The 26,467-nt window shown below is 45.6% G+C and overlaps 1 protein-coding gene across 1 annotated transcript in view; it reads right to left on the bottom strand.

Moving 5' to 3' along the window:
* Positions 1-1,701: 1,701 nt before the first annotated feature.
* The window catches only part of UBA2 (ubiquitin like modifier activating enzyme 2), a 114,317-nt gene continuing 89,551 nt past the window's right edge, over positions 1,702-26,467 (bottom strand). Inside the window, exons 16-17 of the mRNA XM_030204447.1 lie at positions 12,976-13,112; positions 1,702-2,572 (exon numbers count right to left, since the gene is read on the bottom strand). Coding sequence (XP_030060307.1) covers positions 2,394-2,572; positions 12,976-13,112 — 316 coding nt within the window. The 3' untranslated portion in view covers positions 1,702-2,393. The remainder of the gene's footprint in view (positions 2,573-12,975; positions 13,113-26,467) is intronic.

Raw genomic sequence — 26,467 nt, forward strand, 5'->3', positions numbered from 1 at the left:
CTTCTAGTTTTAGCACTTGCCTTTTCTACCTGTTTGGCCACCTTAAGATCATCATATATGATCACACCCCAAGGCCCGCTCCTCTTTAATGCCCAAAATTTCTTCACCTACTAAATTGTATTGTTCCCTCAGGTTTTTGCAGCCCAAATGTATGACCCTGCATTTCTTAGCATTAAATCTAAGCTGCCAATTTCCAGACCATTCCTCTAGCTTCTTTAAGTCCTTCCACATGTTACCTACACCATTAAGCGTGCCTACCATATTGCAGATTTTGGTATCATCCACAAAGAGGCAAACCTTACCAGACAGCCCTTCAGCAATATCGCTTACAAAAATTTTAAAAAGAACTGGCCCAAGAACCAAACTTTGCGGCACACCACTGTCAACATCATTTTCCTCAGAATGAGATCTATTTATCACTTCCCTCTGTTGCATTCCACTCAACCGGTTCCTAATCCAGTCACTTTAGGGCCCATACCAAGGGCTCTCAGTTTATTAGTCATCTATGCAGAACCATGTGAAAGGCTTTGCTGCCCACCTTAGCAACAGGCAAGCTTTCAGTGCTTGAGTTTCCCCCTTGTTTGTTGATATATACCACTGCAGTGGCATTATCAGAGAACACCCAATCTGCTTTCCCTGCAGAAGATTGGTAAAGGTCAGCAGAGCTTTGTAACTAGTCCTCAACTCCAGCCAGGTGATTGACCACATTGCCTCAGATGGCATCCAATTGTCGTCAGATACGTGATGGCTACAATGTGCCGCCCCCCCCCCCCCCCCTCATCTAAAGAGACTGATATCCACTGTTGACTGCCATCCAACATGGCATCGACATTTGCAGTCCCTTTTGGGGGACTGCAGGAGATTAGCCACAGGAAAAGCTAGCTGTCACCCCTTTGATCTAGGCAAACCAATATTCATAACTGAGAAAATGGTGACCAGTGGCTAAGCAGACACCCTTGCTGTGGTCTCATGTAAGCCCTTATGCAATGAACTTTCTTTTTACATTTTTTATTTTTCTTAATTGTCACATTTCTCACTTATGATTTTACATATGTTCTCATATGTCTCTGTATTTGTTTCTTATTGTAATTTTAGACTCCTAAGGCAGGCATTGTTGCCGAAACACGGTGCATGTTAAGTCCTATTTTATTATTAAAAGATATTTTTCCATACCACGTCTCCTCGGCTTTTTGGAAGAGTCCTGTTGACCATGCTACTTCTTTGTTGCTTCATAATTTGTAGGCCATCTGCTGGTTGGTTGGATACAACCCATGCATCTGGACTGGTCTAGTGGACAATAAGAAATCACATATATATATATATATATATATATATATTTTAAATTTTAGCACAGACTAAAGAACGTGACACATGGGAAGTTTCTTGCCTTCAGTTAAACTTAACATTTTGACTGGTTAATGTATGGTAGGTAATACCTTGGGTGGTAAATCACAATAGCAGTATTTCATTTTTCAGCAACCAGGAAACCAGTAACTGAACTGTGCAGGAAAAAATGGTGTTTGAACCCAAGTTTTATTTAAAAAACAAAAGTTCCCTTCTAGCCCTAAACAGTTGAGGTTTATTTTCAAACTAATAAAGATGAAGTATTCCTTCAAAAGAGAAACCAATGTAGAATTTATCACTGTATTACAGTGCAGTGGCTACCAAGTCTACATACACGTGGACTATCCAAGCAGGATATAACAAGGATTTCAGGTGTCATTTATTTGGTCCAGAGGTACAGTATCATATTTGGGTTGAACAAAACAAATATAAATAACCTGAAACTGTAACAATACACAAAATTTGCTTCTGACACTGACATACCAAGCAGTACAAGCTGAAAAGATATTTTCTATTGTTTTACAGTAATGTATGCTGTGCCAGTGGATGTTCAAAGATTGACTGAGGGTGTGACAAACGGTAGGATCTAGGCTGAAAAGATTTCTCTTCTCATTAAAAAGAAAAACCTAACAGCTTATGAACATGGACATAATGACACTGCAGTATATCACAGCTTGTTCTGAATTTTAAGTTTCAGAAGGATTTCATATGACAAAAGATAACTTGTCACATTTCATCTTTCTTTAAAGGAAATACATATTCAAGGATTCCACAATAACTGTTCATTTTTTTTGTGCAACAGCATGTGGGAAAACTCTTGAAACCTAATTGAAAATGTATGGTTTATAAAAATGTATGGATGAAAAGTTCAGCTTAAAAACAAAACAAAACAAAAAAAAAAAGCACACACACACACACACAAAACAATGGTGTGGTTTTTCCTTTTGGACAAGGGCCAGACCAGTCTAGTTCTGGACATTTAACACACCCTTGACAGTGTTTACATAGTTTAGTACACTAAATATTGCTCTGCAGTCCAGTCTTTCTGTTCAGTCCAGTGCTATAATGTCATCATCCTGTTCAGTCCGCAGTCTCTTTCTGTTCACGTGCTCTTCATCTTCTAGCTTTCGCTTCAGCTTTGGATTTTCCCTGTTGCTATCTAAATTGCTAGGAGGAGCAGGACCTTCTTCATCAGAATCCACTATCAACACATCATCCTGGTCTTGAGCTATGAAAAGAAAAGAAAAATCACTGTCGTATTGCTGTGTCTATGTTTATTACTTTACAAGATAATTTACCTGAAGAAGCTGCCTGTATGCTCAACAGGATTCATTAAATAAGGTTTCATTGAGGTAGGAGTACATGGAAAAGCAATTGATAAGTAACAACTTCAACTGTGTTTCATGGGGGTGAGGGAAGCCAAGATCAAATGACCATATGATCATATGTAGGTTAAAAATAGTTATAATATCTGAAAAAAAGGCAACTGTACTCATTAGCCAAATCCACCTTCAAACTTTTCACTGAATCTAGGAGCTGGTTACTTGCTAATTTCCTATTTTACTCCTGGGGGAATTCTGTACAAAATTTTTGAAAATTCTGTGCACAATATTTAAAAATTCTGAATTGATTATCTGTTTTTGCACAGAATTCCCTATCCTACCTAAGGCCTGAAATTCCCTCCAGCCTTTTCACTCCTCGGACTCCAGCCTTTCCCATTCCATCTCACTCTAACTGCAGTTCTTTCTCTCTAACCCCCAAACAAGTCCCCTAATTCGGTCTGCCCAAAGTCCTCTCCCACAAGCAATACCCCCACCTCTCATTCGGTGATCCCCTCTAAGCTGTACAGGAATCCTACTCCTGCCGCAGTTGCGCAGAATTTCTCAGTCGCACAGAATTCATTATTTCTGTGCAGAATCTGCGCTCTCCCCCCGCCCGCTGCCACATACCTGAACACAGCACGCCCTGTTGGTCTAAGTTGCCTCTTCGGGGGCAGGAAAGAACCCCACTCTTTCCTACCCACTGCCGCTGCTCTTACTCTCGGCTGCTGTGCTTTTTCAAAATGGCCACCAAGACTTAGCAGTAATCTCGTGAGACTACCACTTGAATTCTCAGCAGCCATTTGGAAAAAGCATGGCACCAGTGAGCCAGCTGCAGCAATAGGACAGGAAAGAGTGGGGTTCTTTTCTGCCCCAAAGAGGTTCTCCCGGTGCAGCTCCTCCTACATCACGAGTAAAAAGAGTGGCTGGAGGGAGGGGCTGTAAAAAAAAAAAAAAAAGGAGGGGATGCTGTGGGTGGGAGGGGACAAAAAGGGGGGATGCTGTGGGTGGGAGGGGACTAAAAGGGGGGGATGCTGTTAGGGAGGTGGCTGCAAAAAAGGGGAATGCTATGTGTGGGGAGGGAGGGGCTGTAAAAAAAAAAAAAAAAAAAAAAAAAGAGGGATTCGGTGGGAGGGGGCTGCAAAAAATATTGGCAACATTGGTTAAAATTATGCTGAATAAACATTTGCAAATTCTGTGCACAGAATTTGCAAATTTTGTACGCAGAATTTAGATTTTTTTTGGCACAGAATTCCAGCAGGAGTAACCTACAATCATGTAAGTGGCAGTGCTGTTTCAATATTACATTTTAATAACAAGGGACAGGCAAGTTCTGCAGGACTCCAGAGCACCTGCCTAACCCTAGTTAAGAATTTTAGGTGAGGTTAGACCTCAAAGACGTCTGGTACATTCCCACTTTTCCTCCACTGAAGCTAGTTTTGGAGATGAAAAATGGTATAGGCCAGGCTGGTATGGCTCCCTTCAGTGCTCTCATTTCCAACTCCCAATCTCAATTTAATAAGCAAAACACACAACATAAACATAAATGTCTAGCTGTGGATAAATGTCTAGCTGTGGATTAAATCTGAAATTGAAAACACAAGAGGCACCATCCCCTACTGGCAGGAATGTGGTTGGAGGACTCCTGCACAGCTTAGATGTAACATTGCTCTCATTCTCCCTCCTCCCAAGCACACCCCCCCACCTTTCACTCTTTCTCCTCCTCCCCCAGTTATCATTGTATCTTTTCCCCTCCCTCCTCCTCAGCACATCCTCAAGCTTGATCTCTCCCCACACCAGTGGAACACTCTCACCTTGATCTGCTCACTATCCCCATGGCACACTTACTTGGCTCTGTCCCTCCCCCTCACACAAGGCATACTCACTTGGCTCTGCCCCTCCCCCACGGTACACACACTTGCTATGTCCTCCTCCTCTTCCCCCCCATGGCACACATTTGTCCCTCCCCCAGCACATTCACTTGTTCTGTCCCTCCTCTCAGAACACTCACTTGCTCTGTCCTTCCCCCATGGCGCACACACACTCTTCTCTCCCCCCTCCCCCATGGCACACTCACTTGCTCTGTTCCCCCCTCCCAGCACACTCACTTGCTTTGTCCCTTCCCCCTCCTCCACAGTACACTCAGCATCAACTGCTCTCTCCCCATCTCCTGCAAAGTTCTCCATGGACAGAATGCATCTTGCAGCCTCACAAATTGAAGTGACTCTCCATGACGTCACAGTCCCGGAACTCTCAAAAGCATTTATCTTTAAAGAGAGCATTAACGTATGAGCTCGTGGTAGCCCACGCTCCCCCACACCATATAAATACCCAGTTACTCCGCCCCCTTGACGGTTTTTTCTTTTCCGCGACGATCCGTCCCGTCTCAACATCCACCTCTTGTTATCTTTAATTTTTCAAAAAAAAAAAAAAAAAAAAATTTCTCGTCAGTTTAACTTTGCAGCGATTTGCTTCCCCACGATGCCACCCAAACAGGGATTTAAACGCTGCACCGTTTGTAAAGGAAAAATGTCAGCTACTGACCCCCACGACCGGTGTGTCCACTGCCTCGGCAAGGCACACCTCAACACTAGCTGTACTGCCTGTGCCAGCATGCTGCCCCGCACCAGAAAGCTCAGGGAGCTGAAAATGCGGGCCGTGCCTGATCTTCGACAGCCTACGTCTCCCCACTCACAAGGGGAACAGGCTCAGTTAAAGAGAGTGCACCAAGACGCAGATCAGCCCAAAACTGCCCTCCCCCAGCTCCTTCAGCAGCTCACCTCCGGAACGGCTAGTGCTGGGTCTTCCTGCACCGAAGTGTCCCCTCCACGGCACAGGAAACGCATGGAGCCGAGCCTGCACTCGAAGCACTCCTCTCCTGCATCGCATCGGCACCGACGAAGTTCTTCCACCTCTCGTCGGCACCGAAGCCCCTCCCATCGGCACCGTCATCATGGCTCCACCCACTCCCATCGACGTCATCGCCAAAGCTCCTCCCACTCCTCTGATCAGCATTGCAGCCCCTCCTCCCAGCATCTGACAGCTTGTGCTTCTTCACCTATGCCAGCAAGCAGGGCTACACAAGCACTCCCCTGTCTCTCACCACAGGAAAACATAATTGCACAGCCTCTGACAAGCTTCCAGCAGGATACAGCGGCTTGCATGACCAGGGAGCATCAAGTTTCACCTTCACACTCAAGCAGCCAAGATCTCATGCACCTGCTTCGGGATTTTTTGCAGCGGCATCACCCCCACCAGGGTCAAGATACACACCCCCCGGCGGCGGATTCGGCACAGCCTCACCGCAGTCGCGCCTCGTCCATGTCTACCTCGGCTTCTATGGCAGCGGAACTGTTCTCTGATTATGAATCCTCTTCACAGCACTCTTCGGCTGGCCCCTCTGATCAAGGAGCAGACACGCCAGGGTTGCTGTCTGACCCTTCACCAACGCAGCCGTCCAGGACGTCTCAACCCGAAGATGTCTCTTACCCGAATTTTCTCCATCGGCTAGCGACGGCACTGGGCATACAATCCACGACCCAGCCAGACCCTAGATCTAAAAAGTTACAGACGCTTCGCTACAAAGAGGCTCCAAAAGAAATAATTGCTCTGCCATTGCACGATGTCCTAGCGGAACAGCATAGAGCCATATGGTCCACACCTTACAGCGTGACACCTACAAAAAAGAGTCTCGACACTAAGTACAGAGTGCAGGAGGCGTTTGGCTTTGGAAAACCACAATTATCGCATCAATCCATTGTGGTCTGCTCAGCTATGCGGAAGCACAGAAGCTCCAGGGATCACTCCAACTTCCCCCCCACTAAGGACATGAAGCTAATGGACTTGTTGGGGAAGCGCATGTACCAAAATACGATGCTGAATGCGCGCATAGGCCTCCATATGTTTCACTACTCAGAGTATCAATTCACTGTCCTTGAAGCTCTAACCAAGGTTGTAAGTTCCTTGCCAGCTCCCATCCAAGCTCAACTACAGCCATCACTGCATCATCTGGACGAGTGTGCCACGAATCTGATCCGCGCCGCCCATGACTCGTACGACACGTCTGTGAGAGGGGCTGCGGTCGGTATTTCCACACGACGGCTAGCTTGGTTGAAAGCATCTGGACTCCGTGAGGATGTCCACAACAGAGTGGCGGACACCCCTTGCTTAGGTGATAACCTTTTTGGAGACAAGGTCAAGGACATAATCGAGAACATCAAGCAGGATTTTACCACGCTTGACACACTAGAAGACGACAGCCTCAATCAGTCTCGTTCCTCGGCTCAACGGTCCTTTTTTAGCCCTTCATATAATCAATCAAGGAACAGATTTACTTACCGTAAGCCATACAATACAAATAAGTTTGGCTCAACCTCCAAATATAACAGCAAGCCAAATAAGTACCAACAATACAAAAAAGCTCCTCGGGATCGGAGACCCCCAAAACAGGTCAATACTGGGGCTCCGAAGAGCCTACCTTCCCTTTGACCACCTGCCACAGGATTGGCCAGTGGGGGGCCGTCTGCAGCACTTTGCCCCACAATGGTCCCTGGTCACTTCCGACAAGTGGGTCCTTTCAATTGTCAACGACGGATATCGCCTAAATTTTGTAAAGACTCCACCACATTCCCATATTGTCACCTCGCCCATAAGCAACCCATCAGCAATGGGTCCAAGAAGAAATTACCCGTCTTCTCCAAATCAGGGCAATCGAGCCAGTTCCGCAAACTCAAATCAGCACGGGATTTTATTCCAGATTTTTCGTAATCCCAAAGAAAAAAGGTGGACTCAGGTCGATCCTAGACTTGAGACCCCTCAATACCTACATCAAGAAGGAGAAGTTTCGAATGACAACGTTACAAGTAATCCTTCCTCTACTGGATCGGCACGCTTGGATGGTCTCATTAGACCTTCAGGATGCATATCTGCACATCCCAATTCACCAGGCATACAGAAGATACCTTCGTTTCCAAGTACGGGCAAGTCATTACCAGTTTCGGGTACTGCCTTTCGGCCTGTCCTCTTCTCCAAGGGTTTTCACAAAATGTGTCATCACTGTCGTCTCTTATCTTCGCCAGAGAGGAATAGCAATTTTTCCATACTTAGACGATTGGCTGATACCCTCTTCCTCAGTCCAAGAGACGACTCAAGCCCTTCAGGAAACTTTGACGTTATTGCAAGTGTTGGGATTTCTGGTCAATTACAAGAAGTCGCAGCTGCAACCGGTGCAAACCCTTCAGTTTATAGGGGCAACGCTCCATACGCCACGGGCACTGGCATATCTGCCTTTAGAGAGGGCCCTGCGTATCCAGAAGCTCATCCACCTGCTGTCCGGGCACACCCATGTCACAGCCCGAGAGGTGTTGGTTCTTCTGGGCCACATGGCAGCCGCAATACCTGTGGTATGTTATGCCAGGTTGCATATGCGGACGCTGCAGTGGCAGCTGAGAGACCACTGGGTTCAAGCTCTGCATCCACTATCAATGCTAATACCGTTCCCAGGCAGCCTGCAAGTGTCTCTTCAGTGGTGGACTTTCCCACCGAATCTTTTACAGGGTATGCCGTTCCGCCACAACCAACCCACCTGTTGTCTCACGACATATGCCTCCAAGCTGGGCTGGGTTGCGCATTACGGGCCACGCAAAACACAGGGCCTCTGGACCCTGGAGGAGGCCCAGTGCAGCATCAATCTTCTGGAGCTCCGAGCAGCAAGACTCGCTCTCAAAGCTTTCCAGCAACACCTCAGTCATCAACATATTCAAATATACACAGACAACCAAGTGGCAATGTTTTATATCAACAAGCAAGGAGGCATGGGCTCATGGCAGCTGTGCAAGGAGGCCATGCGGATTTGGAAGCATGTTCTGGCTCTGCAATCCACGGTATCAGCAGCTTATATACCGGGGAAACAGAACTTACTGGCCGACTCGCTCAGCAGGCAGCTCCTGCCGCACGAGTGGTCACTGAAGAACACTGTTACGCAAGAACTATTCAACAGATGGGGACACCCTCTAGTCGACCTCTTTGCATCCCCACAGAACACCAAATGTCCCAAATTCTGCTCCAGGTTTCCCAGTCGGAGAAGAATAGCGGAAGATGCGTTCCAGATCCCTTGGACGGAAGGTCTCTTTTACGCCTTCCCTCCGCTACCGCTCATTTCAAAAGTTTTACAAAAGGCAAAATGCGACGGCACTTCTCTCATTCTAGTGGCGCCCCATTGGCCTCGTCAGCCTTGGTTTCCAATTCTACTGCGGATGCTCCAGCAACCTCCAATTCCGTTGATTTTGGTGCCGGATTTGCTCACGCAGAACCAAGGCACCCTTCTACATCCGGACCCCCAGTCACTCAAACTTATGGCGTGTTTACTGGGTCCGCAACCTCTTTGATTTTTTCGCAGGAAGTGCTTCAAGTTTTAATTGCTTCTAGAAAGAAATCTACATTAAAGTCCTATGATTCAAAGTGGCGACGATTCACTCTGTGGTGCTCCTCTCGCCACTTCATTCCACAAACAGTATCCATTTCGCATGTTCTGGAGTACCTTCTGCATCTTGCAAAATCTGGTCTGTCTTACTCATCCATTAGGGTTCATTTGGCAGCTCTATCAGTGATGCATGATACTATTGACAACCGCACACTTATGCAGCATCCACTGTCTAAACGGTTTCTTAAAGGGGTTCTGCACCTGTACCCCCCTCTTCGTCCACCAGCGCCAGCATGGGATCTTAACTTGGTGCTCACTGCACTCATGAGACCACCTTTTGAACCATTGGACAGTGCAGAAATGAAATATGTTGCGTGGAAAACTCTATTTCTTATAACACTAACATCCGCACGTCGCATTGGAGAAGTTCAGGCACTAGTGCATTACCCCCCGTACACGCAGCTGCTGCATGATAAGGTTATCCTGCGTACGCATCCTAAGTTTCAGCCAAAGATTGTCTCGCCCTATCATTTGAATCAGATGATTGTGTTACCGTCTTTCTATCCTCCACCGCATGAAGCTGAGGAGCACAGACAACTTCACACTTTGGATTGCCTGAGAGCTCTTGGTATCTATCTTAAGCGAACGAAGTGTATAAATCGTCCGTCCCAGTTGTTCCTGTCCTGGAGGCCTACTGTGCATCCGAAACCAATTAACAAAACCACCTTGTCGCAATGGATCGCAAAGTGCATTGCTTTGTGTTATCAACAAGCGCAATCTCACTCAACAGGAGTTTTCACAGACATTCCACATGTCACTGCTCATCGTCTGAGGGCCAAGGCGGCCACAATGGCTCATTTGCAAAGGACACCTTTACTGGATATATGTAGGGCTGCCACATGGTCAACTATGCATGTGTTTACGAAGCACTACTGTATTGATGCTGCCTCGTCTGCTGAAACAGAATTTGGACAGGCAGTGTTATCGTCCAGTGTCTGAGGCGTCAACTACCACCTCCTCCTGCCACAGGTACCAGTTTATTTCACTTTTTAATTGGTGTGTTGACTGTTTATACTGTTACCTGTGTAGCTGGGGAGTCTTCAATTTGTGAGGCTGCAAGATGCATTCTGTCCATGGAGAAATATAAGTTGCTTACCTGTAACGGTAGTTCTCCTTGGACAGATCATCTTGCAGCCACACAAACCCACCCTACCCACCCTGCAGTTGACGCCAGCTTTTTACAAGAACCGTCAAGAGGGCGGAGTAACTGGGTATTTATATGGTGTGGGGGAGCGTGGGCTACCACGAGCTCATACGTTAATGCTCTCTTTAAAGATAAATGCTTTTGAGAGTTCCGGGACTGTGACGTCATGGAGAGTCACTTCAATTTGTGTGGCTGCAAGATGATCTGTCCAAGGAGAACTACCGTTACAGGTAAGCAACTTATATATCACACAACAGGAAGTGAACTGCTGCATATCGGGTCACTTCCTCCTCTACAGGCTTACTCCTGCTGCACATCAGGTCATTTCCTCCGACTCTACAGGCTTACACCCTACAGTCCCCCGTGCTTCACCTAAACAGTCGAGTGTAAGCCGGCAGAGAAAACGGAGGAAGTGACCTGATAAGCAGCAGCTCACTTCCACCTCCAGGGCCGCCGAGAGGGGGGGACAGGGGGGGACAAAAGTCCCCGGGCCTCCAGAGGGGGCCCAGCGCCACCGCAGTCCGGCCTGCCTGCCGTCGCTCCCGGAACTAACCTTAAACGCCTCCTTTCACCACCTTCGCAGCAAGCAGCAGCAGGGCAGGCCACTCCTTCCTTCCGTGTCCCGCCTTCGCCTGACATAACGTCCGCGAGGGCGGGGCACAGAAGGAAGGAGAGGTCTGCCATGCTGCTGCTTGCTGCGAAGGTGGTGAAAGGCGGCGTTTAAGGTTAGTTCACGGCCCGGCCCAGTAGCGGGTGGAGGGGGGGCCCGGCCACCTTGGGTGGGGTGGCAACGACGATGACCTCAGGTGGGGGAGGGGGGCGGGGCGGCCTTGTCCCGGGCCCGGCTCTCGGCGTCCCTGTCCTCCTCCCATACATCCTGGAGGGGATGGTGTGAGAGACCGATGACAGACCTGATGGTGGCTCCTTTACAGAATTTTATACAAGTGCAGAATTCTGTGCTGCACAGAATTCCCCCAGGAGTACTATATGGTTCCTTTATTTAGAGGGCTGGTTTAGGATGGGATGTCGTATGTTTCTTTTTTTTCTACACTGTGCTGTAGATTTTTTGCTGGGTATGCATCCCATTACTAAATTTGTATACAAGCTTTTGAAATTTTGCAAAATGATACATAAAATATTTTATAAATGGGTAAAAACCTTCAGGTAGATATGAATAAAAACTTATAGGCACTGTATGTTCAGCACAAATGGCCAATGTAGGCTCCCCCAGCGCAGGCCAGGATCCCTTGGGACCCTCGCTGCCCAGAATTAGTCCACCAGGGTAGGACCATTAGGACCACAGCCCACAGATTGTACTTTCACCAAGGAAAGCTGCACCAATGTTGATATTTCTGACAGCACTCTGTCCGTAGCTGGTCCGCTTCTATGGAATAAGTTGCCTGGTACTATTTGCATGCTGTCATCTAAACGTGAATTCAGGAAAAGTTGAAAACAGTTATTTGTACAGGCTTATGCCTAATGACGGGAATTAAGACTAGAGATGAGTCACTGACAGTTGTTATATGTGTCTTGTTTTATTTTACTTATTTACAAGTAATCTGCATAGGTAATAGGCAAGCTATAAATGCAATAAATAAATAAAATAAATGGGCCGTGGCTCCCCATGCTGTATTGGTGGAAAAGTCCTGAACTGACCCCCCAAGAATTCCAAACAAGGCCTGGATCAAGCCTAACTGCTGCACCAATCCATACTGCACCCACCTGCTGGAGGCAGTGAATACTGAAGTGAAGGACTAAATCAATCCTTATAGTAGCTGTGATGTCACTAAACTTCAGCATTCTCTGCCTCTATTTGCTGGGGGTGGGGGGCACACACTAAAAAGTCTGGACTAGTCTAGCAGGAAGATAAGGAAATAGAAGTTAATACATTTCGGCATGGAGGGAAAAAGGACTAGAAATACCACTGCCAGAGCAGCATGAAGGCATTTTTCAGCCCTTGGCCACTGTGCCACTTGTAACCTTGTCCTCAGGAGGGAGGAGAGAAAGAACACAGAAGAGGAGGGCTGTGTTCATTAGAAAATCAAAAGAGGGTTGGTTTTCTGAATGTTTTAACTGCAAAATGAAGAGAGAACACAACAGCAGACCACAAAAACTTGGTGGTGTGTGTGGGGGGTCTTTTACTAAGCCATAGTAGCGTTTTTATCTCAAGGTAGAAATCAGCTAGCGGTAAATGCCAAGACGCCCATAGGACTATAATGGGCACCTCGGTGTTTACCACCAGCTAATTTCTACTGCGAGCTAGAAACGCTACTGTGGCTTAGTAAAAGACCCCCTTAATTTATAAATCTGTTTTATTTGTTCTTATGATACTCTGTAAAAGACCCAATTGTAGTGCTGCAAGTCTGAAACACCCCCAACTTTCAGTTACAGGAGCTAAGGAAGCAGTAATGTGACATATAATTATCATGGCTTTCTCCTCACTTGCATCCTGGTACCTGTCTTCTGTGTCTTCACAGACGCTTTGAGAGATTTTTTTTTAACTGCTTAAAGCTAACTCTATGTTATGCTGAAGACACACCTTCCATCTTATGTGAGAATTTTCACAGCATTTTGAGATGTAGAAGAACTCAAAATTAAAAAAAAAAATTCCATTCCAGAGGAGACAGCTGAAAGGCAAAATCAAAATCTTAAGTTAAAGTATATCGATATGCCAATTATTGGTTTACCTGTTGAAGTTGATGGCTGTGCTCCATCATCACTACCATTGGTGATGCTTTTAGTAGTTTGTTCCAATGGCTTTGGGGTCGGTTTCTCAGGACCATCTCCAACAATTTCAAATTCTACATCTTTCTCTAGATCTTCACTATAAAAACATATACACATAAGCATTGTATATACCACAGCAATAGTTTGCAACTCAGTGACATCAAATTAACATGAGCTCAGTGGATTCAGAAATGTAATCTAAAATTATTTAGATTTCTAACATGCTGAATTACAAATCATACTCTCAGTTGGGAACAATAAAAGTCAAATCAAATATAAATTAAACCATGCATATAATCAGATATACAGTTTTAAATGGGAACTCGGGATCTAAGTCTTGAATGTATTTAAAAACCAAGCAATTAAAAAAAAACAAAAACTACACATAGCCAACATTCTCAGTTTTGAGCAATACCCTTTATGATTTTATTTTGGATTGGCAGCCAGTACAGGAGGTGCAGCATTAGAGGTACTCACACGCCTACAAATACCAAGGAATTCTGTATCAGCTAGAGGTACCAAAAACATATTTCTTGGGTATAAATCACTGTAGTAACCCCAAGGAAGAAGAGATTGAGGCCTCAAATTTTCTACAAATGATCTGTGGAGAAGAAAAGCCTAGCTTGTCTAATTAGGTACAGAATCATGAAACAAGTGTGACATGTTATAAGCACCTGATGCTCCACAGAAAAGTTGTCAAATAACCACCAAGAATTTAACCTTTGAATGAACTGAAAACTGCCAATAGTCCACCAACTACAGTGTGTCCAATCTAGTAATCTCATCCTTGCCTAGCCAGAGCCTTTTTGTTGTCTGAATGTTTAGGATCAACTAACTAGCCCTCAGCCAGTTTTCTATTTTAGGCAATTCGTACGATTTCTTAAAAGCTGAATTATGGTCTGACCTTAACGCAGGCACAACGAGTTGTCATCAGCATACATTTAGCACTTCTCTTGGATTCCTAAAACACGATACCCAGTGCAAATACAGACTGAATAGCAAGGAAGAAAATATGGACATTTGTGGGACCCAGAATGAACCTTCCTATTTCTGACTTGTGTCTGCCCATGGTGACTGAACGCATCCCAAAAGGTACGAAGCAAAACAACCCAGACGTTTACCTCTCATGCTAAGAATCTGACAGGCACCCAAACAGGGGACCATGGTCCAGGGAGCTGAAAGCTGATGACAGATCTAATGGGCAGATGATCAAAAGCCCCGCGCTGTTCCAAACAACGCTCTAAAAATAGCACTGGAACAGAGCGGGGCTTTACCGGACCTATGATCAGAGATACTTGCATGCAAATATAAGAATGCAATTCTCTCTGAAGATGGAGTAGAACTGTGGGAGGATTGTGCAATCCTCCTACACTTGTTTGACAGGTCTGGGCTGTCAAAAGCCCAGACCTGTCAAACACAGGGGCTGGAGGTCCATGGGACCACCAGACCCCAACTACCCCCACTCCAAGCCAGGCAAAATGGGGGCTGGATGTCCGTCGGACCTCCGGTCCCCCCGACCCAGGTTCAGAGGAGGATGGAGATCCCGTGGGTCTCCAGCCCTCCCTAACCCCTCCAACAACCTTCAGATGTCTCTGGTGGCCCAGTGGGCAACCGACGACCCCCCCCCCTCCAGCAATAGGGGGCTGGAGGGCCAGCGGACCTCCGGTTTCCCCGACCCCCCCCCCCCGACACAGATTCAGGGGGGCTGGAGATCCAGTGGGTCTCCAACACCCCTAACCCCCACCCCCAACATTCCTGAGATGTCCCTGGTGGCCCAATGGACCGCGGTTAATCCCTCCACCCCTCTACCTTAAGTTGGAGGAGAGGGGGAGATAGGCTCCCTCCTCTTCCATCGGCACTGCCTGCAAAATGGCAGCGCCCAGTCCTGCCCAGTGTATACTGGGATGCGCTGGGTGGGGCTTCACACCATATAAGGGAGAAACTCCCTTATGTGGTGTGAAACCCCACCCAGCGAATCCTAGGATGCGCTGGGCAGGGCTGGGTGCCGCCATTTTGCATGCGGCGCTGATGGAAGAGGAGGGAGGCCACCTCCTTCCTCCAACCTAAGATAGGGGGGTGGGGAAGGGCCGCTAGACCACCAGGTGGGTGGGGGGGGGGGGGGGGGATGGACCGCTAGACCACCAGGTGGGTGGGGGGGATTGACCGGAGCCCACTGGGCCACCAAGGACATCTCAGGAATGCTGGGGGGGGGGGGTTAGGGGGGCTGGAGACCCACTGGATCTGCAGCCCCCTGAACCTGGGTCGGGGGCGTCAGGGCAGACTCTTGTCGTTTGGGGGGGGGGGTCGGTTGGGTCGAGGTTCCTGCGGGGGGGGGGGGGGGGCTGCCGAATTGGGGGGAATGGGGGCCCACTAGCATGCAAATGCATGCTGGACAGGGCTCACCATTCCTCCCCAATGGTCTGCAAACCCTAATGCCACCTCCGAGCTGGAAGGTTTGCCGCAGGCAGCGAGCCAATCTTTGGTGCGCTGGTCGCTGATCATTGGGGATAAGTCTAGCCCTGTTTAGGATGCATTTGCATGCTACTTGCGTTCAGAGCCCGCAAGTGCGTTGTTTCACGTGCTCGGGGGCTCTGATCATGGGGCAGTTAGCAAACGCAGGCGCTATTATGGCGCTAACAGCCTCTAGCGCCTGCATTTGCTTCTGATCATCGGCCTATCAGAGATCAAAAGGGAATCCCCTTATTTCCTCCCCAATACAGATTAAGGTATTCAAAATGGTTTAACTGCACTCTCTGAGTTCCATGGACCTTTCTGAACCTTATTTGACAAGGGGGTCATAACCACTGCTCTCTGCCAAGAAATCCAAAAGCTGAGCTAATCAGCTTTTTCATTCAACTTCCCCAAGAAGGGCTTGAGGGATACCAGGTAGTACCTATTCTCATCCTTGAGATCCATATTAGATCCCTTCAAAATAGGAAAAAAAAAAGTCAGATGTTTTAAGAATGCTAGGAAAAGATTCTTTCCTCAGAGAACTATGAAGGGTAGATCTAGCAACCTTACAGTGCTGTGAAAAAGTTTTGTATTACCTTGTCATAAAACCTTTCTAGGATTGTGTTCTAGTATGAAAAATTCTTTTCCAGAATTCCAAGACAATACAACATGCTTACTATCCAAATTCAACTGTGCATTCTGACTACAAATTTCTCTCAGAATGTCAACCGAGATGTTATTTGCTCCCAAGGGGACTTGTCTTTACTGCTCTGCCTTACAATACAGATGCATGTGTCGGAAGTGCAGTTAAATGCAACTACTATAGGGCATATTGATGTCAATTCTCTTTAAGGAATTAATTTTTTTTAATTTGTTGTAGTGGCCCTGAAAAAGGCCATTTGAATAATTTTGACTACTTAATCAGTCTTTGATTTTTTTTTCAGTTCCATAAATATTTTATTTGCAAAAGAAAAAAACAGAGTAAACAACAAAAGCAAACAAAGGGAAACAAAATGCATCAGGTTACATGGAGTGACGGATGCAGCTCTGGCTGCCTTATTGGCAGACTTGATGAACCATGCGGGTCTTTATCTGCTATCATATACTGTTCCTGTGCTATTGCAAAATACTTTCAAAGAAACCCAATTTATCATATTTTCTAATACAATTAAACTTCTCAGCTATCCGTCATACTTAGCAGTTAAACACACTATATTCCATCACATATTGTAATTTATCAATCATGTTCCAATGCAGAAGCATATTACAGTCAGAGAGATAAGAATATTAAACAGTTTTTGACATTCTGCATCTAAGTGCGTGATAAGCCCGAGGGCCCTCCACATAAGAATTCGATACGTCAATGGTTAGCAATAGACAGTACTTGACTTGTGGTTTGCAAAGGTGCCCTGATGTAAGAGGATTGGAGTGGCTAAGCCTCCCCAGACGCAAGCCCCCTCCCCCCCCAACCAGACTGCCGGGTCAGGGCTGCTCTAGGTGCCTACAGCTCTCCTCCCTTCATCCTGCATGTCCAGTGTCTGTCTTTCTCCTTCTCTCCCTGAGGTCCCTCTAACTTATTTCAATCACCACTGGTAGCAACGCTGCATCAATTATATCAGTCTGCCCTGGGCCTTCCCTCTGACGAGTTCCGCCCTATCTGATGCAACTTCCTGCTTCCATGAGAGCGGGGTGTGTCACAGGGAAGACTAAAGGCCAGAGGCAGACTGATTTAATTAATTAATGCAGCGTAATTATCAGCAGCAACTAAAACAAGGTAGAGCGACTGCTGGGAGGGACAGAGAGGTACAAATGCTGGAACAAAGAGGAAGGGGGAGGATGGGGAGAGACACTGAACTTGTGAGATGGAGGAGGAAAGAGATGCTGGACCCAAAGATAGAAAGATGAGGACTCAAGAGGTGCTGCTCTGCTGGAACTAGGAGGGAGGGACAGGCATACAGGGAAAGGTGCAGGACCCAGGAGTGGGAGGAAGAAGGAGAGGGAAAATGCTGGACTATCAGGGGGAGGGGGGTAAAAGGGAAGGGAATAGAAGGGAGAGGAGATAGAGACTGAGACTGGAGATGAAGAGAGGGGGAAAGACACTGGACCCCAGAGGGGCAGATAGTATGCTTGGGGGGGGGGGGGGGGGGGAGAGGCGAGAAATACTGGCCCCAGGGTAAGGAGCATGGGAGGAAGATATTTTGGCCATAGAAGGAGCAAACGGACAATGTTGAATGTAGTGGTGGTGGGGGATGCTGATCTCAAGGGAAGTGATATAGACTTAGGTTGGAAATGCAGGACAGATCAAGATAGGGACACAGGACTGTTGCTAAATAAAGGGGAGGATACGAACACTGGGCAGATGCTGAACAGAAGGGAGGTAGGGACAGGGACACAGGAGAGATGCTGAACAGGATAGATAGGGATGCAGAGGGAATATGGATGGTGAACATGGAGAGAGAAGAAATGTCAATTATACAGTAGACTCTGCAAAGACAGAAGAAAAACAAAAGGCAGACAAGAGACTTCAGGACAAAAGTGAACAGAAAAATAAAATGGTCAGACCACAAAGGTAGAAAAAAAATTATTCTCAATTTATTAGAGAAATAAAAACAAATGCAAAAAATATTCCATTATTGTGTGCAGAGTCTAGCTTTTTCAGGTTTCCAGTTCAATTATTAACGTCATAGCTGACTAACTGATGTGTGGTCCCTTGTTTAAAATTTGTCGAGGGTCTGTATACGTTCTGCATGTTTTGTGAAAGTGTGGCATTCTGCTAGCATGTAGTGCCTGTATAGAAATGTATATTGTTTCACTAGGTGATATATTGTGTTTTTTCACTAGGTAGTATATTGTTTTTTTAGGGCACAGTGTACTATTTACAGTGCTGTCTTTTTATGCATAAGGTTGTCTCTTCGAATCTTGGGATTTCAGTGATGGTAAGATTCTGAATGTGTTTCTGAACAAGTTTTTGCAGTAAGTGATTGAAATAAATGAATTTATAACGTAACATCATCCATGATACAGAAATCCATTTTTTTTACGCAACATGAAGGCATTACTTGTTAATACGAGTAGCCAACAGTCCTTCCTTGGGCTTCAGTCCCTTCACCACCATGCCAAATTTATACATTAAATGCACTGCAAGAAAAGCCTCACTCACTGACCTTGAGTTTTACTTACTGGGGTAGTACATGTCACTCCTCAGGAGAGGACACCCTTGGCATCTCTGCATTCTGGTCCAGTATATTTCTTCCCCCCCACTACCCCCATTGTCCAGCAGTTTCCTTACCTCTCCCTCCCTCCCCATGCCTTCCAACTGCACTGTGCAGCCAAGGAGCTTTTAGAGTTTGAGTAACTTGAAGTTCATGAAGAACATGTTGACCTTGGAGCCACCAATCTCATGAGACAGCAAAATTAACAAGGTCTCCGACGATGGGAAGGGGTGGGGAAAGATATGTGTTTGAGAGACAGAGGAGCAGTAGGTAAGTGACAGAGGGGGCAGCAGACTGGCTGAAGGTCTCTATAGAAGCATAGGCACCATCTACTGACACTTTTTAAAATCCACTTTAATTCAGTTGCCCAAGAAACCTATATATATATATCTATATCTATATATACAGTGCAATCCGCTTAAGTGCAAGGGTCTGGGACCAAAGAAATACATGCAATTAACCGGAGCGTGCACTTAACCGCTGTGACCCAAAGAAGCTTGACATCTGATAAACATATGTACAGTACTGTTTATTATACGTTACGGTATACGGTCTCTGTTAGCTGACATTAGGCTTACTTGAAGTAATCAGTCATAGTCCTCTGTACACTCTTGTGTCTGTGAGTTCAATAGACTACGTCTGTCAGACGGTAAAAACTCATAGCACTGACATCCAGTGGCCTCCAGATAGGCCCACATGGTGTTGAGACTCTCCAGCGCTCTTGCAAAAGTGACAGGAGGAGGTTGTTGAATTTCGTCAGCATGTGCCTCGCTGCTCATTTCATCATCTGTTTCATCATCAGCCGTTGCCTGCGTGTAGGCACATATCCCCACAACAGTACTTTCGTCAGCTGTTTGTAGATCGTAATCAACAGCTACATAGTGATGAATCTCCTCTTCAGTAACACATGCTGGGATGTCAATAGCCTGTTCATCTGACACATTTGCAACAGCTGCATCTGTTTCATCCCTCTCCACATCCCTAACAAAGCTTGCCCGCTTGTAGCAGTTCACAATGGTTGCCTGTGTAACATGATTCCAGGCTTTTCTCTGCATATGTAGGGAATCCAACAGTGATAGATTACGAGCCAGTTCAACAGCATGTTTATCCTTGCTAGTCTGGTCATCCATAACGCTCATCAGACGATGTAGCACAAGAGCCCGATAATGTTGTTTGAAATTGGCTATTATGCCCTGATCCATATGTTGGATCAGAGAGGTAGTGTTTGGTGGCAGGAAGACCACCTTGACGTTAGACAGCCTGACATCATCACTGTGTGCAGCACAATTATCACAAAGCAACAAAATCTGACGCTTTTGTGCCTGCATTCTAGTGTCTAACTTCTTTAGCCACTGCTTGCAAATTTCCCCAGTAATCCATGAATTCGCATTAGCCTCGTATGACACAGGAAGTCGCTTAACATTCTTGAAGCAAAGTGGCTGTTTGCTCTTTCCAATGACGAGTGGTTCCAACTTCTCACTTCCACCCATATTGCAGAAAAGGAGGATTGTCAGTCAGTCCTTCGACGTTTTACTTCCTGTAGTTTCAGCATGTTTGAATGCCAGTGTTCCATCAGGAATCGCTCGCCAGTAGAGACAGTTTTCGTCAGCATTGAAAATGTCACGAGGTGCAAACTCGTTCAAGATGGTAGGAAGAACTGAAACAACCCAATTTTCAGCACCAAAGTCATCAGCGTCTTGTTTTTCACCATGCCGTTTCTTGAATTTTATGTTGTTCCTCTCCTTCCATCTTTCCAACCATCCAACAGTGGCTTTGAATTCAGTTATTCCAAGACTTTCAGCTAGCTGATTAGCTTTCTCCATAAGCAGTGGACCACTGACAGTAAACTATCTGCTCCTGACTTGAGAAAACCACTGAAGAGCATCTTCTACATCCTCAGCTTTTCCCGCCCGTTTTCGTTTCCGTTGTGGATTTGTATTGCTTTGCCAGTCTTCCAGAAGCTGGTCTTTCTGCTTCAAGATATGTGAAATTTGACTGGGATTGACACCATATTCTTTAGCAATAGATGCTTGACTTTGTTTGTTTTCTAATTTTTTAAAAACTTCTATTCGTTCACCCAGTGTTAAAGTCTTACAGTTGCTTGACAACGACTCCAGTGTACACTCTAACAACATTATTTCGCTTCTTCTGCCTGTGGCAGTTAACCAACGAGATTTCAAATTTACCGCTCCTTTGTCACGCGCCAATTGGCTTCCATATTCCACGCGTGCGCTTATGCGGAGTCTTTCCTGCAGAGGAGCGGTCTTAAACCATGCATATAAGCGAATCTTGCACTTATCAGTGTTGCGCTAAACCATGCATATAAGCGAATCTTGCACTTATCAGTGTTGCGCTAAACTAAAGTTTGTCCCCATAGAAATTGATGGCGCCAAAAACGGGACCGAAGTACGGCATGGAGTTCAACAGAGCATGCGCTTATCTGACGTGCACTTAAATGGAGTGCACTGTATATAGATATATCTATATCTATATCTATATATATATATACTGAAGGTTTCAGTGTTTAATTTTGTCACTTTATTCTTCCTCATTTGATATCTTTATTTAGATATTAAAATATGTATTATCTACAACTATTTTGCTGATCTATCTTTATGCGTGTTGTCATCAGGCCCTGCCCTGGCTCTGTCTGCCTTGCCCCAGCCCCACCAACTTTAGCTTTACCAAAAAGCTGAGCCACCAACCACCTATGGTTTGCCATATAGCCTCCCAATAGGTCAGCTTTTGTTCTTTATCTGTTGGCGACTCTTTACCATGGAATAAGAACACAAGAACATGGGTGGCAACACTGGTAATTGGGAAGCAAAACCAGTGCTGGGTAGACTTCTACAGTCTACGCCCTGATCGTAACTGAATACATTGGGATGGGCTAGAGTATAAACTTTAAGGGGCTTTGATGTTAGCTCCAGAACTTTTAGTACAAGAACAGTGCTGGGCAGACTTCTATGGTCTGTGCCCTGAGAATGGCAAGGATAAGTCAAACTCAGGTATACATATAAAGTGTTACATACTATGTAAAATGAGGTTACCTTGTTGGGCAGACTGGATGGACCATTCGGGTCTTTATCTGCCATCATTTACTATGTTACCAGAATAGCCATACTGGGTCAGACCAATGGTCCATCTAGCTCAGTATCCTGCTTCCAGCTGTGGCCAATCCAGGTAACAAATAACTGGCAGAAACCCAAATAGTAGCAACATTCCATGCTACCAAACCCAGGGCAAGAAGTGGCTTCCCTCATGTCTATTTCAATAGCGGGCTATGGACTTTTCCTTCAGGAATGTGTCCAAACCTTTTAAAATGCAGATATGTTAACCATTGTTACCACATCCTCCGGCAGCGAGTTCCAGAGCTTCACTATTCTTTGTGTTTGTTTTAAAAGTATTTCCATGTAATTTCATTGAGTGTCCCCTAGTCTTTGTATTTTTTGAAAGAGAGAAAAATCAATTCACTTTTACCCATTCTACACCAATTAGGATTTTATAGACCTCAAATCATATCCCCCCTCAGTTGTCTCTTTTCCAAGCTGAAGGGCTCTAACCTCTTTAGCCTTTCCTCATATTTATTTATTTGTTACATTTGTATCCCACCTATTTGCAGGCTCAATGTGGCTTACATAGTACCAGATGGGAGGAGTTTCATCCTCTTTTTGAGATATGGTGACCAGAACTGAACGCAATACTCAAACTGAGGTCACGCCATGGAGTGATACAGAGGCATTATAATATTCTTGATCTTATTTTGCATCCCTTTCCTAATAATTCCTAACATTCTGTTGGCTTATTTGGCTACCACTGCACACTGGGCAGATTTCAGCATATTGTTTATAACGGCACCTAGATCTTTTCTTGACTGCTGACTCCTAAGGTGGACCCCAGCATCAGGAAATATGATTTGGACTGTCCACATTAAATTTCATCTGCCATCTGGATGCTCAGCCTTACAATTTCCTAAGGTCTTCCTGCAATTTTTCACAATCCCCACGCATCGTCTGCAAATTTAATCATTTCTGTTTTCTAGATCATTTATAAATACGCTAAATAGCATCAATTCCAGTACAGATCCCTGCGGCACTCCACTATTCACCCTCCTCCATTAAGAAAAATGACCATTTAACCCTACCCTCTGTTTTCTGTCCAATAACCAAGTCCTAATCCACAGAAGGACATTGCCTCCCATCCCAAGACTCTCTAATTTCCTCAGAAGTCTCTCATGAGGAACTTTGCCTAAAGCTTTCGGAAAATCTAGATATACTACATCAACTGGCTCATCTTTACTCAGGTTTATTTATGCCTTCAACAAAATGAAGCAAATTGGTGAGGCAAGACTTCCCTTGGCTGAACCCATGTTGACTCTCCCTTTAAACCATGTTTGTCTCCATTGCCCCAGGTACAAATAAGTACCTGTATACAATATGTAAGCCGCATTGAGCCTGCCATGAGTGGGAAAGCGCGGAGTACAAATGTAACAAAAAAATAAATAAATGTCCTGTAATTTTATTCTTTATAATAGTTTCCACTATTTTCACTGGCACCGAAGTCAGGCTTACCGGTCTGTAATTTCCAGGATCACCCTGAACCCTTTTCCCACCTACTTTCTTATTCTTTTTTCCATCCCCCTCCCCTCCTCATATCCACCTTTTTTACAGCCTGTCCCACCCACCATGAACAACTCCATTCATCCAATGATAATGTCTAAGCTGTGCTTCTATCTACAGTGCGAGTGGCTAAATGTTCTGCATTTTTATTGGAAGACAATCTCTAATATTGGATTAGTCTGTTTCAATTCTAGTTTGACGCAGAATTCAGCACATTCTATAAGCTCTACAATACATCTGGCATAGCATTTATAAATTACCATAAAACAACTCAAAACGAATGTAATATTAATTAATGAAATGATGTCTGCTACATATATATTTCTGTGACAAATTTGATTGTGAGCCAACTAAACATGTAAATGTGAAGTTTTGCTTAGGTGAATATGAGAACAAGGGTCCTCAGGGCATGGACTAAAAAAAGCCCTCTCAATGAACCAAGTCCCTTGAACACTCTCTGCCCAATATTCTATGTAATTTAAGTGGGTAGGAGAGGCTCCTTCTTGCTTAAAATGTTTGGGGCCACCCAACAGGTGATATACAGCACCTGACTGGGCAGTGCCGCTGAATATTGGCTCTGACCACCCATGGCCAAAGCAGGCAGGTCAGGGTTGGTACAAGGACAGAGTTGGGGAGGAGCCAGCAGGTATATGTGTGTGTGTGTATGTGTGTGTTTGGGGGGGGGGGGGGGGGGGTCTTGGTGTGGTGAGCTGGGGGGAGAGGGATCGGAGAGGCTACAGCACCATATTTAGGGTTATGTGGATCCCGGCCAATATTCAGCAGGGGCCCACATAACTGTTTTATGCGGTCACCAGCTGAATACTGGCCTGGACTCACATAAGCTCCGACAGCCAGTGGAGTTAACACTAGATATTCAATGCCAGCACATGGACATGGCCATGCACTGAAGATCTAGGGATAATTTAGCCAGCGATGGTCAGTGTCAGTGCTGCTGGCTGAATATCTGCCGGTCTATATTTATTACTAGAGGGCTACAATCCAGTTCAGGCCCCCTATAACCTATTCAGCTCCTGCTAATCAGAGATGAACCAGACAAACACTTTGCATTGCTCTAATGAAATATAACATTTGTACTTCTCACATTCAAGCTTTCAAAAAAAAAAAATCTGCTGTAAAATAACTGGTAGCACTAGACCTATTCTCTCTACCCTATATATTTTTTTGTCAGGAGAAAAAACATGCTCATGATAAACTTCTTATAGAACTTTAATAATTCTCCATCAAAGATCTAAAAAAACAACCACCCAACAACAACCCCCCAAAAACCCTCAGTATATGCTGAAGACAACATCCACTTGATTTCTTGACTCAAATTTAATAGTGACGCTTTGATGTTTTTTGAATGTTGGTATACTAAGACTAGTAATGAACAAGCTTGTGTGCATAAATAAAAACACAAAAAAACAAAACTTATCTGAAAGTGTGGAAAATCAGTAAGGGATGCAATTTGTGACTATCTGGCTTCTGGCTTATCTGCTCACAACAGCTGTTGCATTCGATGTTTGATGTGCTGGATTGTGGTTTAAATACCTTATCACAGTTGAGCACATCAAATACCAAATGCAGCAGCCCTTGTGAGAAGATTAGCTGGAGGCTGTACTGACAGAAATTGTGTCCCTCAGTTTCCCATGTTAAAATAATTTAACAAAAAAGTTTCTGCTCCCAAAACATGCTATGCTGTAAGGGGACACGCATCAGTCGTATCACCTTCAAGGGCTAGTGCCATTCCCCCACAGCGGTTACCCAGCCTTCACTGGTGAACCACTAATGATCCTCATATGAGAAGGAGACTAAAAGTAACACTTTCACTATCAGGAACCATGTTACTATGTTTTGTTTCATTTATTTTCCTTTATAAACTGCTTATCAGCTAGGCGAGGACCATTAAACATAGATGAAAATCAGCAAGAACAAGTTAAAATATCATGACACATTTACAAAATCTGAATTATATGGTAAAATTATGTATAATCATACCTGATAATTTTCTTTCCATTAATCATAGCTGATCAATCCATAGACTGGTGGGTTGTGTCCATCTACCAGCAGGTGGAGATAGAGAGCAAACTTTTGCCTCCCTATATGTGGTCATGTGCTGCCGGAAACTCCTCAGTATGTCGATATCAAAGCTCCATCCGCAGGACTCAGCACTTAGAGAATTACACCCACGAAGGGACACTCTGCCCAGCTCACCACCGCCGAAACGGGGGAGGGGAATTAACCCAGCTCATCCCCACACAAGTGGGGGAGGGGAATCCGTCCAGCTCATCCCCGCGGAGCGGGGGAGGGACACCACACCCGCCGATGCGGGGGGATCTGGCTTATCCTGCAACCGCAACCGCGGGAGGAGCTGACTGACCCTAACACCGCCGAAGCGGGAAGGGTACAAAGCTGCCCTACAGCCGCACGAAGCGGGAGGGAGTGCCGGCAGAATTTTAAGTCTCAATCCAGCCCCGTAAAACGGAGGGGAGAGGAATGCAGCAGCTCACTGTAACACAAACTCGTCTTAACTCTTGAAGAATCCAAGTGAAAAAACTTGAACACGAAGTCTTTCTGAAGTAACTGAAGACTAAACTTGAACCTGAAATGCAACCAGAATAAAAACAGTACAGATATCTGGGAGGGGCTATGGATTGATCAGCTATGATTAATGGAAAGAAAATTATCAGGTATGATTATACATAATTTTACCTTCCATATCATCAAGCTGATCAATCCATAGACTGGTGGGATGTACCGAAGCAGTACTCACCCAGGGCGGGACATTGAAATCCCTGACCTCAACACTGAAGCTCCAAACCGGGCCTCCGCCCGTGCAGCCACAGTCAAACGGTAATGCTTGGAGAATGTATGAGCCGAAGCCCAAGTTGCCGCCTTGCATATCTCTTCCAAGGAGACGGATCCGGCCTCTGCCACCGAGGCCGCCTGAGCTCTCGTGGAGTGAGCCTTCAGCTGGATAGGCGGCACCTTCCCCGCGGCCACATAAGCCGCTGCAATGGCTTCCTTGACCCATCTTGCCACTGTAGGCTTAGCAGCCTGCAGACCCTTACGAGGACCTGCACACAGGACAAACAGATGATCTGACTTCCGGAAATCATTGGTCACTTCCAAGTATCTGATGATGACTCGTCTCACATCCAGATATTTAA

This window comes from Microcaecilia unicolor, chromosome 5 (genome assembly GCF_901765095.1).
Source record: "Microcaecilia unicolor chromosome 5, aMicUni1.1, whole genome shotgun sequence".
Taxonomy (NCBI): Eukaryota; Metazoa; Chordata; class Amphibia; order Gymnophiona; family Siphonopidae; genus Microcaecilia; species Microcaecilia unicolor.